The sequence below is a fragment of the Gopherus flavomarginatus genome, chromosome 2, assembly GCF_025201925.1.
Source record: "Gopherus flavomarginatus isolate rGopFla2 chromosome 2, rGopFla2.mat.asm, whole genome shotgun sequence".
Classification (NCBI taxonomy): Eukaryota; Metazoa; Chordata; order Testudines; family Testudinidae; genus Gopherus; species Gopherus flavomarginatus.
This window is the reverse complement of record NC_066618.1, coordinates 142,383,873-142,401,560: the sequence shown is the minus strand read 5'-3', so window position 1 is coordinate 142,401,560 and position 17,688 is coordinate 142,383,873. Positions and strand designations below refer to the sequence as shown.

At 40.0% G+C, this 17,688-nt stretch overlaps 1 protein-coding gene across 3 annotated transcripts in view; it reads right to left on the bottom strand.

The window, feature by feature from the left end:
- BASP1 (brain abundant membrane attached signal protein 1) overlaps positions 1-17,688 on the bottom strand; it is a 77,268-nt gene that overhangs the window by 52,654 nt on the left and 6,926 nt on the right. Inside the window, exon 1 of one of the 3 annotated variants that reach the window (XM_050937576.1) lies at positions 17,597-17,658. The exons of the other annotated variants lie outside the window; for them this stretch is intronic. Coding sequence (XP_050793533.1) covers positions 17,597-17,628 — 32 coding nt within the window. The 5' untranslated portion in view covers positions 17,629-17,658. Of the gene's footprint in view, positions 1-17,596; positions 17,659-17,688 lie in introns of those variants that run through there. 3 annotated transcript variants of the gene reach the window in all.

Here is a 17,688-nt window from a genome sequence, read left to right as displayed (position 1 = left end):
CAGTTCTTCCACCCTACCGAATGTTTAATCTGATCCCATTAGAATTATTCATTCTTTAAAGATGGTATTTCAGTCACCACTTCAATATGATGTTTCTGAAATTAATTCAGAATGTTAGTTTCAGCATTTTCCTGTGCCAAATCCTTAAACAAAAAACCCTCAATATTAAACACACATTGGTTCATTTATATACTCAAGGCTTTGGCATGCAGGCATACTTGACAACCATGATTGTGACTAGACAACAGCAAATAAGTTTAAGGCCAATGATTCGAGACCGATATGTACACTTTGGACCTCTGAGTTGTATACTATTGAATTGCTAGTGGGTCAGTGACCCAAAACGCCACAAACAATGGACACACAAAAAGGTTAAAAAAAAATAATTTCACACATAGGGAATCCATTGACACGATGGTCTTCTGTTCAACTTAAAAACCAAGAATAGGCCAATTCAAGCAGAGTAGGCTAAGCTTGTTCAGGAAAAAGCCTACATCAGGCTTTACAATTGCTGGCTTCAATTAACTTACTTCAAACATGCCAGTTCTTCTCCCCCATCCCGCTCCCCTTTTTTTTAAGTAAAGTGAATTGTTTTGTATAATTGCAATAGGGTCCTTGGAGGGCTGGGTAGCCTAGTGACTGGCGTCCACCCAGTAGTTGGGGCAGTGGTAGGAGAGCCAAGGCCTGCCTGCTACACCAGGATCTGATCCAGGGCCCTAGATGTTTAGCCTCTAAAGGGGCCTCTAAGTTACTCTCCCTGGGTCACCTCCTCCTGCTGCTTTCCTCCCTCAGCTTCTGGTCCTAGACAAGGTAAAAGAAAAAGAAACCAAAAGATCAACCCCAACTACACTCAGCATATAGTACTGTTCCCTCAAGAAGGCTTCTCCGGTCCCTTTCTCAGGAACCCTCCACTCCAGCCTCCCCATTCTAAGCTGGGTTGCTCCCTTTTTCAACCCAGTTAATAATGTGCAGGACCAGAGGTTACCTTGGCCCAGTACTGTCCTTTAACCCTTTCCAGCCCAATGTGGGGTTGTATACCCCAACACAATGATATATTTAGAACTTTTATTGTCTGAAAAGGTAAGGACTATACATTACAGTGTAACTTTCTTTCAGTTTATCTCACGTTTAGTTTTCATGTTGCTTCATAAAGGAAGTCTCCGTGATGGTCTATTTAAACCCTCAGTAGTTTATCACTTAAGTGTTCAACTTCTCTGTAATCTGTAAGTAACAGAATGAGATATCAGGGCCTTTCATTAAATGCTGATGATGTGTTTTGGAGTATTAATTTCCTCTTCCCTTGTAAAGCATATACACATTATGAGAAAAAGGTTCAGAAGAGACTTGATAGATTTTCTGTTAGGAAAAATGTGTTTATTCTTTTTTTTAAATAGTCAAAGACTTTATCTTAGCCGGTCCTGCAAAATGTTACGCATATGAAACATTTATAATTGTATCTGAATTAAATCACTGGTGATCATAATTAAGAGCTGCCCATAAAAAAAAAAACCCAGAAATAGTTAAATCATTCTCTACAGAGATGAAGTCCACACATCTACCCGTTACAACCCAACAGGTCCATCCTCCTATATGTATGCTGGCTCCTCAGGGGTTTACAAGTAAAAAGAAAATGAGCTGCTCTTTTTTTGGTGTGCTATATTGTAATGGTTTGCTGTTAGATTTAGATTATTTGCTTCACAAGTTAGTGTTTCATTTGTAGTCTGGGAAACAGAATTACACACATGCCAATGTCATGTACTTCTGAACTTTCAGTGCACCGTGTACAGCACATGATGTACTTTTCTTTTGCTGGAACTGTAGTTAAGGTAGTACATCTCTAATTGCAACATTTTGTCACAGTGAAGGCTTAAATAGCGTCTACAAGACTTCAGGCACTAATGTAGGAGTCACACCACTGAGTACCTGGCTGAAACAACAAAATGTAACCTGATCTCTATGTGGTTTCTTGTATTTTGGTAATGTCCTGCCTAATGTCCCTCATATGACTGCTTTAAATATTGTTCTACAAAAGACACATAGTGTGCTTATTAAGATGGCTTGAGGAAACTCATTCTGAAGCAATATAAGTCAACACTTTGGGCTAAAATGGAAAATGGAAGAAATGTTCCAAAAGAAAAAGGAAACAGTCTGAAAGTTCTTGATAAACTTTCCATGCATTGTTCCATCTGACCACTTGAGTTAACCTCATTGTACCAAGAGCATTCCACGCACAGAAACCAAAACCACATAATGTTGGCATGATAAACTTGGTCTCCAAAAAGTAAATTCTGGAAGTTATAAACACCTGAAAATAGGTGTTTACAGTTTAAGAGCCTTCTCAGATGTTTTTATAGTGATGCTATATTTAGAGAAGCTCTTGTACTTAAGTCCTTTAGTTGAGAGTAATGGCTAGCTTCATTCCAATATTCAGATTTTTTTTTTTAAAGTAGCTGTTTCAGCATGGACAGAATAACACTTGTTATACAGAAGAATTAACGCACAAGTCAGTTGTTTGCCAACAATATCCTTCAAGCAGTGCTTCAGCATTAGTTTGTGGACATGATGGAGCAACCTAAATGAACTCAGAATTTCAACCGAGAGCTCTTTATATCCCTCTAATTGGGTGGACACATCAATCCTTGTTAGAGCACCTCACTGAATCATTTGTTGTTGACTGAGGCATGTGCTGGAAGATTCCATTGGCGTGCCTTCAAAGGTCACCAAAGAGCCTCTTTCATTGAAATTAAAAATGAAGTTGTCTTTAGCGGCTTTTTCATAAACAAGATTTGCATTTGACCCACACTGGAAACTCACTTTGTTGCAATTTAGAAAGAAAGGTTTGTCCTTCCAGAAGAGTGCAGGGGACTGTTAACATCCACACTAGATTTTTGTAATGACCAGATACTATTTAAATGGAGTTCTGATACAAAATTTATATAGAATATGTTTCTTCCAGTTCTCACAAAAGGCTCCTTTCACTCACCCAACTTTCTTACTATGATAAGCTATAGCAGCCCTTTGGGCCTGATCAAAATCCCACTGAAGTCAATAGAAGTTTTTCCACTGATTTCAGGTTTTGAATCAGGCCCTTAAGAATACATCTACACTACACCTGAAAGGTGTCCCAGCCTGGGTAGACAGACTTGCACTATCTTAGTTCGAGCTCGCACACTAAAAATAGCAGTGTGGACATTGTGGCACAGGTGGCAGCTCAGGCTAACCATCTGAGCTCAGACCTAAAGGGCATTCACGTTGCCTTAATCGAGCAGTAGACTGGATTACTCCATCTGATCACAATCTCCTGAAACATTATTCGCAAAACTTTGATTTCATCTTTGACCATTGTTATTAATAGATTACTATCCCTGACATACATCATGGAAACAAATATGCTCACCTGTACAGTACTTGTTATCTGAATATAAAATTACACTGTACCATTAACATGATTAAGTTCCCTTATTCTTTGGGAGCCAAGCACAGTGTGTTTTATGAATAGGCAGTACTATCAATTAGTGACTAGTGCCTCAAGTGATTTGGAGTCCTAGTCCTAAAACGCCATTATGATATGATATAACAGTATTGCATATGTGTGAGCCATATTAGAGAACTGGCTCCTGAGAAGTTAACATTTATATTAGAGATTGAAAATCGCTCATGTCATTCATTTATACAAGACCTGCACACTGTTCAAGTCTAACATAATGAATGAGCTGGATAGAACAAGACCCCTCTCCTGCAATTTCTCAAGTCAACATATGGATAAAAAATGTAAGTATTCAGTAATTTAAAAGTTCAGACTCATTTTAAGAACTTAGAATGTACAGCCATTTATAGAGAGCTAAACTCACTAAATCAAAATATTTAAATACAATTAGAGAAGACACATTCAATGTATTTTGCATTACACGTCTATGCAACACTCACAGCTGGATTATGTACAGTACTTTTTTATTCAGTTTAAACAACTGAATAAAGACATTCAATAGTCTGTATTATGCAGCTGTTATTAGTTTTGAAACACTGATACAGATTTTAATGACTTCAAAGGCTTGCTCCTAACTGGTTTCTCAAAAATTACAGCAGTAGTAATATTTTTTAAAAATCTAGTCTCCGTACACATGTACAAGAAATCTAGCACTGGGTGTCATTGTAGGGTAGACATGACTGATGAGTTATTACAAGAGATGAGCATGTAATTGCTTGATCAGCCTCATAACAGAGTAGAACGTTTCACAAGGGTTGCGGTATTGCCTCAGTGCCAAGGCCAGACTTCAGTTTAGGTAACTATATCCTGCCTAGCTAATATTCTTCACTTCCCTTCTTAAGAGAGATTTGTATCGTATTGCTGGACCAAAATGGCTGACATTTTATTCTAGGGGTGGCTGTGTAATACCTGAATTTGTCTAGGCCCAATCCTAGAAATGCTTCTAAGCAGAGTGAATCAGAACTACTAAGCCCTATGCTTAACAATATTTTCAAAATCAGACCCTTCTTTAGTAAAAGTTTCGGAATCTTTCATAATGAATCTGATTTATATAGACTAAGGAGTATGTTACATTATTTGGTTCATCTATGTTGTCTTTGTTATGTATCAGCACACAGATAGTGTATTTATTGCTCACTGATTTTGTTTAGTTTTATCAAGCAGTATACTTTGAATAAGCTAATGTCTATTGGAAACCAAGAGTTATGGCAGATAAGTAAGCTCTGTACTTCATCTTCTGAAACAAGTTATCATTTGACTTACAAATTTGGTCTTTGAAACCTTAGTGCACTCTTGGTAAGTCAATAGCTGAGCTGATCAAGACAGTTTTCTAAAAACATTCAGACATTTGAAATCATTTTCATTGTGTTAGTCTTTGTAACAGAACTTTTTTACTGCAAGTTTTCATTTATTGGTTTTAATTTGCAAAGTAAGGTTTTTTTTAAGTGAAATATTTTTCAAAAACTCCACAATGTAACTAGGACACACTAAACATCACAAGGTCTTTTCAAAATTAATTTTTTTTAAAACCAATTTGAAAAAAAAGAAATGAAAGTTTTTGATAAAAAGTTTTTAAGGTTTTTAAAGTCACATTTTTTTAAATAAACATTTTGAGTCAAAAAAGGGATTAAACTACCAAAAAAAAAAATCCTAGAAGTTCTAGAAACAGAGTGAAATTCTGGCCACAGACTTTTTTGGGCAGGGAGGGGGAGGCAGGACTTCAACTCATGTTTTGCCATTTACTTAAAATGAAGAAGTTATCAAGTCCTTAGCTAAACATACATAGTATAGCTAAGGATACATCTACAGATTTTATTGGGAAAACATCTTCTGAGAATGTTCAGCCTGCTATTTTTAAACATTCATGGTATTTTTGAAAAGGGAGTGAGGGAAATATATGCCTGGATAGGAATTTGATTTACAAATCCAAGCAAAGCCATTAGCCTTTAAGACGATGTCATTGCCAAATTTCAAATCTCAAGCTTTTTTGGCTATAGCCCTATTAATAAATTAAATAAATAAATAAGTTAGAATTTAAAATAAGTATTTTTATATCACTACTACACTCAAAACTGTTAATGAGATTTTAGACAAATTTGCCTCCCTCAAAAATCCCCCATTGGATCAGAGAACAAGTATGGAAGACTTGGGGCTATAAGGGAAGCCACCAAATACCCACTAGAATTATTCAATTTTAAAATAATTCACTGCATAGTAATTGTATCCCATGAGCTGTCATACCGCTGGGCTCTTTTGGTTTTCCACAAATCCTCATTAGCCCTTAAGGATTGTGCAGTGTTGCAAGTTTCAAGGCCTTGTGTCCCAAAGCCCCCACAAAGATGGAACTGTGGAAAGTGGCTAGTCACATCATGCTGGACTCTCTAGACTGCTGCAGGTGAAAGTACATTTTAATCCTTCAGTACAAACTTCAGGGTTGATTCTAAAGTTCATGTTTATTTTTATTGGCCTGTCTCTTGGCAGAAAAGGCTCTGGTAGGGGCACACCAATTATGTCAAATATATCTGGGTTATACATGTCAGACATTTCCTATGACAAACCAGTGCTGCTTTGCTCTAGAGTTTAATCTTCAGCATTCACATAATACTTCGTGAGGAAATGCAAAAATTTTCTAGGGCATGTTAACTCTGAATTCAATTCTGACATGCATTTTTAGCACTTCACCCTACACTCCTGTTGTTTGTGCTACAGCTCTCCAGTAGCACTTACTAAAACCTGATTGAACTTCTTACGAACACACAGGCAGTTCATCCCAGGCCAGATTCGCTTGCTGCACCACTGCTCAGGCCAACAAATGGACAGATGGGTGGCTGCTGTTAGAACTGTGCTACTAACTCATTTTTCAGTTTACTGGCAGTTCTGGAAGTTGAGTGGAATGGGGTGGAGTTGGGTGAAAGGTGGGAAACCTGAAATCAAATATTTTCAGAATTTAAGCAAATCAAAGTATTTGGGAAAAATTATTTTGTTTGGCATTTCCCTCCCCTTTTAAATAAAAAGGTGCCGGACTGCCAAGGAGATTTAGGAACCCCTGGCATTCACAAAATGGTACCCTCACTATACCATATCACCCAAGTGTTGGGCACTCGCGTGGGAAACCCAGGTTTGAATCTCCACTCTGGAGAAAGGATTTGAACTCAGAACTCTTCTCACTCCCAGGTGAGTGCCCATATCAGTGGGATATTGGGTATTCTGGGACAGATCTCTTTTCATCGCTCCTACTGAAGCATGAAATACTTCAATATTTATTGATCCAAAGGGAAAGAGACAGAGAGACAGGCAATGACAATAGGCTTGGACAGGACAGGTTCCATGTCCAATGAATATTTATACAAAGTGGAATAGCTTCAACAGGAGACATTGAGAGCAGCTGACCCCAGAATACCCGACAGTCTGATGGTTAGGGCACTCAGGTGGCAAATCTGAGCCAAGTTCCTGGCTCCAGAGTTGGGATTCAAACCTGGGTTTCCCCAGCTAGGTGCACTAACCACTGGGCTACAGGGTACTACCACCACAACCCTTATTTTATGAATGTCAGTGGTACTTAAGTTTCCTTGTGAATGTAGCCTAAAAAAAGCAAAATGATTTATTCCAGAAATGTCAAAACATTTCTGTTTGCTTAGGTAATAATAATAATAGCAGAAGTCAACATGGCTTTGTGAACTGTTTCAGTCAACCCAAATCTGCATTTTTCAGCAGAAAAAGTTTCAGGCAAACAGTGTCACCCACTCTAATCACAGGAGGTTGAGGCAGCCCCAGGGGCAAGCGAGGGCAGCCCTGAGGCTAATCTAAACAAACACCCCTGCTTCAATGGCCTCTGTGCAGAAGTCTATTGCAGGGATGCAGATTACCCTGCCCACACCCCCTACTCTCCTGCTATACACTCCCCTTTCTTCAATACACACCACCATCACCTCTGTTCCTAGTAATACAGGCCCATGCACTGGGGTATTTGAGGGGAAGGGGTTTATGCATGCCCTACAGCCCCTTTATACCTGTTATATGGGCCTTCAACTCTAATACTAGGAAGTGACTGTGTGGACATGGTGCAGGAGACTTTTGCCACTGATCAGAAGAATCCCGTCCTACAGCAGCTTTGTTCTAAGTTATGGCTTTTCCTGACCTAACTGCCCATCACAGCACAATTGCATTGCTACAGATAGGTGTCCTCTAGAAATAAAGGAGCCAACCTTGCTTCTGCTGTCATCAATGAGACTTCTGACCCTAACTTCAGTTGAATCAGTACTGGACTACTACTGTATTAGTTTTTCTTTGACTTTGCATTTAGTGTACTGGAATAAATGAAGGACCATGAACAGAGCTAGTACATTTGAACCTACTAGAGACTGTCTTGTTACAAGTTAATGTAGGAACCTTTTGTGCAAAGAGTCAATCCAGTAGAATAAATATTGTGGGGGAGGGAGAAGAGAAAGATGCACAGGAATCTTTTGTTGGATGAAGATAAGCAAGTTTCTTTTTCCTTTAGCTTTATTGCAAGTGTCTGTATATTGTGGTTACAAACAAACAAACATATTTTGTACTCATATCAGTACTGAGCATGCCCAGTGACTATTTCAGACAGTTTCTTTCTATTCATCCAAAATTCAACTGTAGCTCCGAGACCTCATTTTGATTTTATTTGCACTTATTTATACTGGTATAACTCAACTGGCTTCAGTGGAAATAGTTATGACTTACAATGGCATAAATAAAATCAGGGTCAAGCCCATAGCGTCTTCTATTTCCCTCTCCCCACCCCAGACACACATACTGTGACAAAGTTCCTCCTCTACCTTGGTGGGTCCTGCACTTACTGGCGGATTTGCTCGCCTCACAGATTCACCCTGTGGGTCAGGAAACAGCCCAGAGACCTTCCCCTCTGGTAGAAGCCACAGTCCAGGTCAATTCCTCCTGTGTCTGATCAGGAGTTGGGAGATTTGGGGGGAACCCGGGCCCACCCTCTACTCCATGTTCCAGCCCAGGGCCCTGTGAATTGCAACTGTCTATAGTGCCTCTTGTAACAGCTGCATGCAGCTACAACTCCCTGGGCTACTTTCCCATGGTCTCCTCCCAACACCTTTTTTGTCCTCACCACCGGACCTTCCTCCTGATGTCTGATAACACTTGTATTTCTCAGTCCTCCAGCAGTATGCCTACTCACTCTCAGCTTCTTGCACACCTCTTGCTCCCAGTTCCTCGCATACACTTCCTCTCCTCTGGCTCCCTTTCGCCTGACTGGAGTGAGCCCTTTTATAGCATCAGAAGGGCCTTAATTAGAGTCAGGTGCTTAACAGCCTCACCTGACTCTTAGCAGGTTAATTAGAGTCAGGTGTTCTCATTAGCTTGGAGCAGCCCCTGCTCTGGTCACTCAGGGAACAGAAAACTGCTTATCTAGTGGCCAGTATGTCTCCCTTCAACTACTCTGCTGTTCCCAACTGGCCTGGGTCTATCACAATACATATGGATCTGAATGCAATCTTTACAGTCAAATTAGTAGCCCTAATACATGGAAGTAATCCTATCACAACTCTTTTGTTCATGGCTCAGAGACTACACAGTTTAATATTTTCGTTGTTAGAAAATGGCATATAGGTGAACACTTCCCACCTTCAGTGAAACTAAGACATTGGCAAATGCACAAGAATCTTTGCTTTCTTACACCATGTGAATCCTGTAAATGTTTAAGAGCATGCTGCAAATTTCCAGTAGGCAAACAAGGTCAGGTACAGAAATTAAATAAATATCAGGTCTACTTCCGGGTCAAAAGGTTTACAATTTTTGTCAATTGTGTAGTGCTATGCAGCCGCAGCATGGTTAGCCTGTGGTATGCAACTGGAAAGATCACTTCAGCCACTTACCTGCACAGAAAACAGTGTTTGTTTTGCCAAGCGTTGAGCCTGTTCAAACAATTTAAAAACACAAACAGGGGATTTCTTTAAGCTTGGCCAAAACCTGTACAAGGCTCAATCTTCAAAACTATTCTTATGACACTATTAATTTTGACCAACCATGTGTTGCAAATCTTTGTGTATCGTTTAATTCTCTTGTTGCTCTATGGACCATCCCAAGAATACATTTCTGCAGCCTGTAGATTAAGCTACAGTGTATGCTACTCTTGCCCTCTCAAGTCAACACTGCACAAGTATACAGTACTAGACTTTATTCTGAGGTCCAATGTGTGATGGTGTAAAATTTTTCAATGGCACCTACGTGACTTTAGACACTAAGTTACATTGACTTGACATGAGACTTAGGGGCCTAAGTGCCTCAGAAATTTTTGAAAATGGGGCCTATGTGCTTTTGAAAATGTTACAGATGGTCATTCAGTTTGTAAAGTTGATTTGCTTCACCCACGCTTTCTTCAATTGTGCCTGAAGTTCTGTGAACATTAGAGCAAGATGTTAACTCAAAAGTTCTCAAACACCAAAGTCACCCCTGTGTTTGCATCAGACACATTTGCGTGCTCCTGCATTAGGACAACACTTCTGTTTCATGTGGCTTGTGACCCATCACAACTAAGTAACACATTTTGAATATTTAATAGCAAAAACAGAGGAATCCTCAGCTGCTCATTTTGGACAGATTTAAGATTCCTTTGTGCTTTCCTGGTGGTGCAAAGTGCTGTTAGCAAAGCAGAGTCTCTGGCCCATCATAGGGGAATGTCTGTATCCCACCAAGAGAGTTTATAAATCAAAGATAATTTTGATTTACTTGAACTCTCTCACAAATTACTCTCTACCTTTCACACTGCCTTACGCTCCATATTAATCAATTAAATTTGATTAAATTGAATGTGGAAGGGGGACAGAATCTACCTCAGATGTGGAGCTTAACCTATTCTGTGCAGAGTCCTCACTAGGAAGTCTTAAGGCTGTGTGCATCCTCTCAAATAATGGAAGCCATAATACCAGTCAGTAATTAGCAATACAATTATTTGCCAGTTTCTCCACCCAGAGAACAGGGAAAATACCTACCAGCTTTTGTACAACACTTTTACAAGAAGTGCTAGATGCAAATTGTTCTTTTTATTATGAAACAGAACAATATCTAAGATAAAAGTGGCACATTTGTATTTCTGGCAATCATGCAGTAAAATTAGCTAGGAAGTGTTCTAAACCTTGATATTTAACGTTGACAACTTAGTCTCTTAGGAACTGCAAGTGGATTTAACTAGCTGGGGAGCCAGTTAAAGTAGTCCAGAATCACAGGATTATATTTAACTGACTCCCCAGCTAATTAAATCAGGGACCAGAATCACAAAGCTGGTTTAATTAAAGTTTGCCAAAGCATTTACAGTATTTCTTTTTTAATTGTTAACCATCAGGTTTACTACACGATGCAAGTATTCATTCGACATTGCTACTGACTCTCTGATTTACCACAGCAGATAATGCCAAGCATGCTGGACCAAGTGCTATGCTTGGGAACAATCGCACTGAAGCCAATGTGGTTGCAAGATTGTAACTGAAGTCAGAATTTTGCCTTCTATCTTCAGTGTATTTATCTCAATCAGAAGAAGCTGGGAAATGTTTACTGTACAAGTTTGCCATTATGAGTTCATTTGGCCCAAGCACGGCATTTGTCTAGACAGTATTCATAATGAATTCTCATAGCAGTCATGCGAATGTCACCCATCATCTATAGATACTGTACTCTAATCAGGCACGGTGGCAGTTTCAAGCAGTTAAAACAAATCCAAATAAAGTGTGCTACCTGATTTAGTGCAAGCAATATAAGGCAAACAGGATGGAGCCCTTTACTTAATAGCCACCCTGAACAAGCTTGCCAAACAACCCATACCCATTGTAATATGTCGTCAGTTCCCACTACAAAGGCACTTTAGAAAGCAATTGCCATTCATCGTGATATAGTTTAATTGCACTATCTCAGCAATTTGTTTAATACACCACAAAAATCACAGAGGTCTGATTGTTCTGGAAATTAGAAAGTGTCAGTGTAGGCAAGCCACCACGCACAACTTTTCATTGAGGCATGAGCCAGTTACCCTAAAAACCAAAATCAGTTTTAGAAAGGGAAGGAAAAAAATCAAAATGCTGTTCCCTGAACGTCTTCAATCAGTAAGGATTACTCACAATTAACATGTCCTCAACTTCTAAAAGATTAGAGATGCAGAAACTTTTATGCTGATTGAAGGGGTGAGAGATTTCTACATTTTGTTAGAAGTGTTAGCTTGCTCTTAAATGGAATTTAAAGCATTTAAATTGACAATATTATAACTTGGAGAATTTTGAGTTAGAAGTTAACGCACACACACTTACTACTATGATCTAACAACTCTTGTTTAGAGTAGAAATGAAATCAGAATTAAGGTTCCATAAACTAACAGCTCTAATTCCATATCCCTGTCACATGGATATACAAGTATATTAATGTTATACAAGAAAAGCTGTCCATTTTGTTTACTATAAACAACAACATCTTATTATATTCTACACAACCGCTGGCAGCTGTCTCCTCCTCCCAACCCTTGTGGGGAGACAGTAAAACCTGAGCCTATTTTGGCACATGTGGTTCTTTAATTTGTAGAAAGTGCGTCACATGAACAGGAAAAGGTCCACAGGCCCAGCTCTGCAAGAGTTGAAAGGACTCTGAAATGGTTAACAGAGCCAGACAAAAAGCAGATTTGGTGACACTGAATATTTCATGAATTCATGTAAGTTTCACTGAACTGTTCATTTTAAAAAAAAAATCCAATACTTTTTCACTTTGACATTTTCAAAAGAAAACACATTTTGATTTTTGGTATGAAACAACTTTTCATTTTGAAATTTTGTTTAATTTTATTTTAAGAGTTTTTTTAAAAAAATGTAAAAAAAAAAGCTTGAAAAAGGTTTCATTTTGAGCTGAACAAAACGTTTTGTTCAACACAAAATGAATTTCTCAACTTTTCAATTTGCCAAAAATTTTCAAAATATGTTTGTGTTCTGTCTGTCCCAGAACAAATTGTTTTTGATTTTTTTTGAAATTGCCAACAAACTGAAAAAAATTAGTTATCCACCCTACTCTTGTGATCACTATAGTGTGTGTAGACTTTGGGAAGGAACTCTGTAGATAAAATCAGAGTACCTTGTAACATCCATGGTGGTCAGCACTTTGCACAGGCACCAGCAGGCATTGTAAGCTCTGCCAGCAAAGCCTGCAGACTTACAACCTTACCACTCAGAGGCAATCAGTTTCTTTCAGAACTGCTGTTGGGCTCTGCTCAACATGTTGATAAAATGTCTGCTGTAAGCTCCTTAAAGTTTAGTTTTATGGAGTTTAGAGAGTAGGTTACACATTCCTGAAGAATTTATAATTGCTAGAGACTTCATGAAGCTCTTTATTAGTAGTAGGGTTAACCACCCAGACTTTTCAAATGTTTTAAAAAGTCATGGGCACCCAGGTTTTGTTGAAGACCAATGAATATTTTAAATAAAAATTCATTGGTCTTCATATGTACAAAAACATCACCATTCTGCCACAAAGTGTATGGTAGTTGGGTGGGTGGGAAGACCCAGGTATATCACCACAGAACAAAAATTTTTGAAGCATGAAAAATGTCTTTACTCTGGCACACACTTTGCCAGTAAAGACATTATCCTTTAACTAGGAGGAAGCCTGAGCTTTCATGCCAAAGAGAGCTTTTTACAGAAAGTTTGGGGAAGCTGCTGTAGGAAACGTTTCTATTATCAGCCTATGGAGACACTGTCAGGGATCCCCTGTGTATTTCTTTACTGGAGTTCCTTTGGATTGCAGTTCCTGTCCTTTTACAGGATTCAGGTTGTTTGGAGGATTTTTTTTCTCCCTTTGAGGGGGGATGACTAGAGGGCTATTCAACTTGTTGGTCCACATAACCAACTTTATTTCCAAACAGCTGTGGAGGAACATGCAATATAAATTCCACTCCTTCCCCCACAACTTTTGAGCTGCTTCCACATATTGGCTCAAAACAGAGGGGAACATTTGGGCCCAAGTCTAACTCCCCAATGCTCTTATAGCAGCTATACAAGAGAGACCTTACAAAAATGTCTAGTGATTTGTTAACCTGGAGACGTTTGTGCTTGGCCATATTGCTTGGTGACGGTACTGTTAAAAGAGAAGTTCACACAAAGAAATACCTTTAAATGTTCTGTGGCGAAGTTTGAGCACTTGGAAACAAAGTACCAACTGCGGGAAATGGCCTGTCACCACAAGTGCTTAGAGCTTAAAGGACTCTGTCAATACTGTACATTGTTCAGCAAAGTTTGAGTTGCTATGAGGAACTCCACACTTCTTTTTCCATAACTATCAATAGTTTGTTTATATACCTGTTTGTCAGTGAGTGACTCATCTAGAGAAGAGCATTGACAGCTGAAGTTTCTATGGCCTAATAATTACTCAAATGCCTATGAAAAAAAGCTACTGTGCTGTTCATTCTCTGGAGCTATTCTAGTGACTTTATTCAATGTTCTATTAACAGAACTCTTGAGTACCTTCTAGTGAACTACAGTACTTGACTGGGCCTGCCAGCAATTACTGACGTCAGTTCTGAAAAATATATTATTCATTGGGACAGTGCAATTAAGTGGGGCAATTGGGCTTAAAATTGGATCTTCCAGCTTTCTATTCTGAGATGATATGATGTTCCTCAACTCCAGCATCCTAAGAAGCAAGAGACAGCATTTACAGAAAGCCATCTACATTTGAATGAATTAAACAGGTAAAGTAATGTGTTCACACAAGCTAGATTCCAGGTTGTTTGTGGGTGATCCTACTGAGGTCTCTAAACTGTAAATTGCCCCTTTAATAAGGAAGAAATCTTTCTGGAAGTAGGAATGTGGCATGAGAAGGGGACCAGGCCTCCCAGACTCTCATATCCACAGCAAGGACAATACCAAATCCATAGAGATAAGTCATTTACATGGATGACTTGTATCTCCAAGCTGCTCAGCTGCACGCTCTTCATTCTGGCAACATGGCTCTGGAAGTGCCATGGTGCCATTGGCCAGGCCCCCTGGAGGTGCTCAGTAGAAACCATGGAGGGAACACAGAGTGTTAATGCCATTAACATTTGCATTAAATCTGACATCAAAATCTAGCCAGTCCACAGAGAACATGGAATATGACCAGTGACCTGCTCTTTACCGCCCCAAGACATCTCTCCACAAACCTAGTCAAGCAGCTTCTGTGCAGAATCATAGAAAAGCTTCTGCAATGTGCCAGGGAAAGAGAGAATGCCACAAGGCAGCACTACACCACATCACCACCCTTTCAGCATCGGTAGTGAAGAAACCTATGAAAGGACAGCCCCTGCCAAAGTTACTGCATGAACACTGCAAATGATTAGTCAGCAGCATGCTCCCATCTTCATCCTCCCTCTTAGATTATGGCAGAGACTAAGCAGCTGCATAAAGAGACAGGATCTTTATTTCCAGTCTTTGAAGCAAAACAGAAAATGCGTCCCAGTGAGCTGGCAGACATGAAGAAAAAGAGAAAAAAAGCAGAGATCTACAGGAAACTCTAGCCCATGCCCCAGCCAGGCACATATTCCCAGCAGTGGCAGCATGGGCCATGCCTATTCTGATCTGAGTGCATGCACAGAACTAACTGATGCTGCTCTAAGTAGGATGCCGCTACCCTGCCAGCTTCAGTCTGCACACAGAGCCATACTGTTAGAGCCGCTATTAACTAGGTCGTCCCCATTTACCTCAGTCACATTAGGAGAAGGTGAGAATCCCAGAGGGACTGCTTTCCCCTCTGCACATTCTCTCCTTCCTCCTTATCCAGTGTAATTTTGCTCCCCTCAGAACAAGCATGGAGCAAATAAGGGGTTGGCTACAATGGAGAGTTGCAGCGCTCGTGGTGGGTTTACAGCACTGCAACTTAGTAACTGTCTACACCTGCAAGGCACATCCAGCGCTGCAACTCCCTGGCTGCAGCGCTGGCTGTACACCTGGTCTGCTTGGGGTGTAACGATTGCATCGCTGGTGATGCAGCGCTGCTCGTCAAGTGTGGCCACCAAAAGCACTGTTATTGGCCTCTAGGGTATTAGGAGGTATCCCAGAATTCCTGTCCACAACAAACCGGAAGAATGGCTGAACTCCGAGCTCCCGAGCTCCCCGGAGCTATTTGGAATGTTCACAGCTGTTTGCTTGAGGAGAGAGGGGAGTCCATGTTGAGCCGCTGCTTATGTGGTCTGAAGGCTATTTAGGAGTGCATAATTTGCATTTAGTGAATAAGAGAGGGGTGGAGGAAGGGGTCAAAACTTTTAAAATGATTGAAGGTAGGTGCTATGTATCTTCCAGTCCTTAGAACTTGCAAGGCAGGGAGCTGAGAACAGTGTCAGCTCCAAAAATCCACTCTCTCTGTCTCCCCTACGCTCCCTGTCACACTCCACCCTACCCCCCTGTTTTGAAAAGCACGTTGCAGCCACTTGAATGCTGGGATAGCTGCCCACAATGCACCACTCCCAACAGCGCTGCAAATGCTGCAAATGTGGCCACACTGCAGCGCTGGTAGCTGTCAGTGTGGCCACACTGCAGCGCTTTCCCTACACAGCTGTACGAAGACAGCTGTAACTCCCAGCGCTGTACAACTGTAAGTGTAGCCATACCCTAAGTCATTCACAGCAGTAATCAACTAACACATACATCTGCCAATAGTTGCATACATTTTCCTGTCAGCAAAACAAAAACAAAAAAAATTGTTTGAGGTATTTGTGGGCAATTCCTCAGCACATCAAACATGTGCCCAGTAAACCCCTTAACAATAGTGAATTGGGCTTTGTCCTCTCTTCTTTGGTCAATGTCCATTGCCCGTTCAGTAGCAATTTACTCTATGCTATTGTGCTTTCTCCCACAATTATACTCTTCTCTGCTTTGAGGAAGTGTTATTATTTCTGAGAGTTTGAAGAAGTACGTCTCTTGCACTCTTGGGTATCTGGGACAGACAAGATGGATCTGGATGCTGCGATTTGGTTTCAGTCTCTGGCATGCTGGCTACTCATTCATAATGCTCTGCATTTCTACCTCCCAGTTGATGATCGCATTCTGCATATTTACTAAGTAGTCCGATAGTAAGGAGAGATGTGTTGCAGCCCTGTTATTGTTAGTCTGTTGTGTCTGTAGATTTGTTTTGTTTGCCCTCTGTGCCCCTGTAGCCATTTTAGCTTTGTCTAGAATGTGATCACATATTGCACCTTGCTATTTGACTACTAATTTGATTCTAAACTGGTCAGTAATTTCAACATATAATGTAGAACATAGGCCCCTATTTCTACTTTTTTCCCATCAAGGCATCAATTAAATAAAAGGAAGAATATCAGAGGGGTAGCCGTGTTAGTCTGGATCTGTAAAAGCAGCAAAGAATACTGTGGCACCTTATAGACTAACAGGCGTTTTGGAGCATGAGCTTTTGTGGGTGAATACCCACTTCGTCAGAGGCATGTCAAAAGGAAGAGTTACAACTGTCGATTTTGAACTTTCTGTGAAGGTATAAGTCCTTACGCAACCAGAAGAGTGCTCCCTTTGAATATTGTAGGGTTTACTTAAATGTAACCTGGATATTAGTCACTGAATTTACTACTTTCACATAAGGCAACTTCTATTTTTCACTTGGTGCTGATGGCACATGTTTTTGCCATTAAAATGAATCCTCGTTAAAGAAGCTTTACAGGATTTATATTGTAGCCACTTGACTTTTGCCAGTAGTTGAGAGTTATGCTTCAATGGAGCATTAAAGTACCTCCTATTCAGAGCAAGTAAAGTCACTATAGTTGTTATTCTAACACATTATCAGTAATTCTTCTGTGAGGAGATACCTGTAGAATGAGGGAAGAGGGGAGGTGAAAATCTGATTATCTTATTACATTTAAAAGTTTCGGTGTTAGTGCTGAATCCCTTGAGACTATGCGTATAAATAATTAATATTGAAACTCACTTGGCCAGAGCCTATGGTATACAGCACCAAATGGGTGCTGTTCTCTGAATATCTAGACAAGAAATTCACATAGACTTAGTTACAAAAGGATATCCAACTTCCTATGTGGTGGACACAGCTAAAATGAAAAATCCCAGGATCAGCAGAATATTCTCACACAAATCATGTGACACTTACGTTTCCAGCTTAAAATTCAAACAATGTAGCATGTAAGTGACAGTACCATATGGCTTTCAGTTATGGTGAAGGTACACAGCAGTCTGCAACCT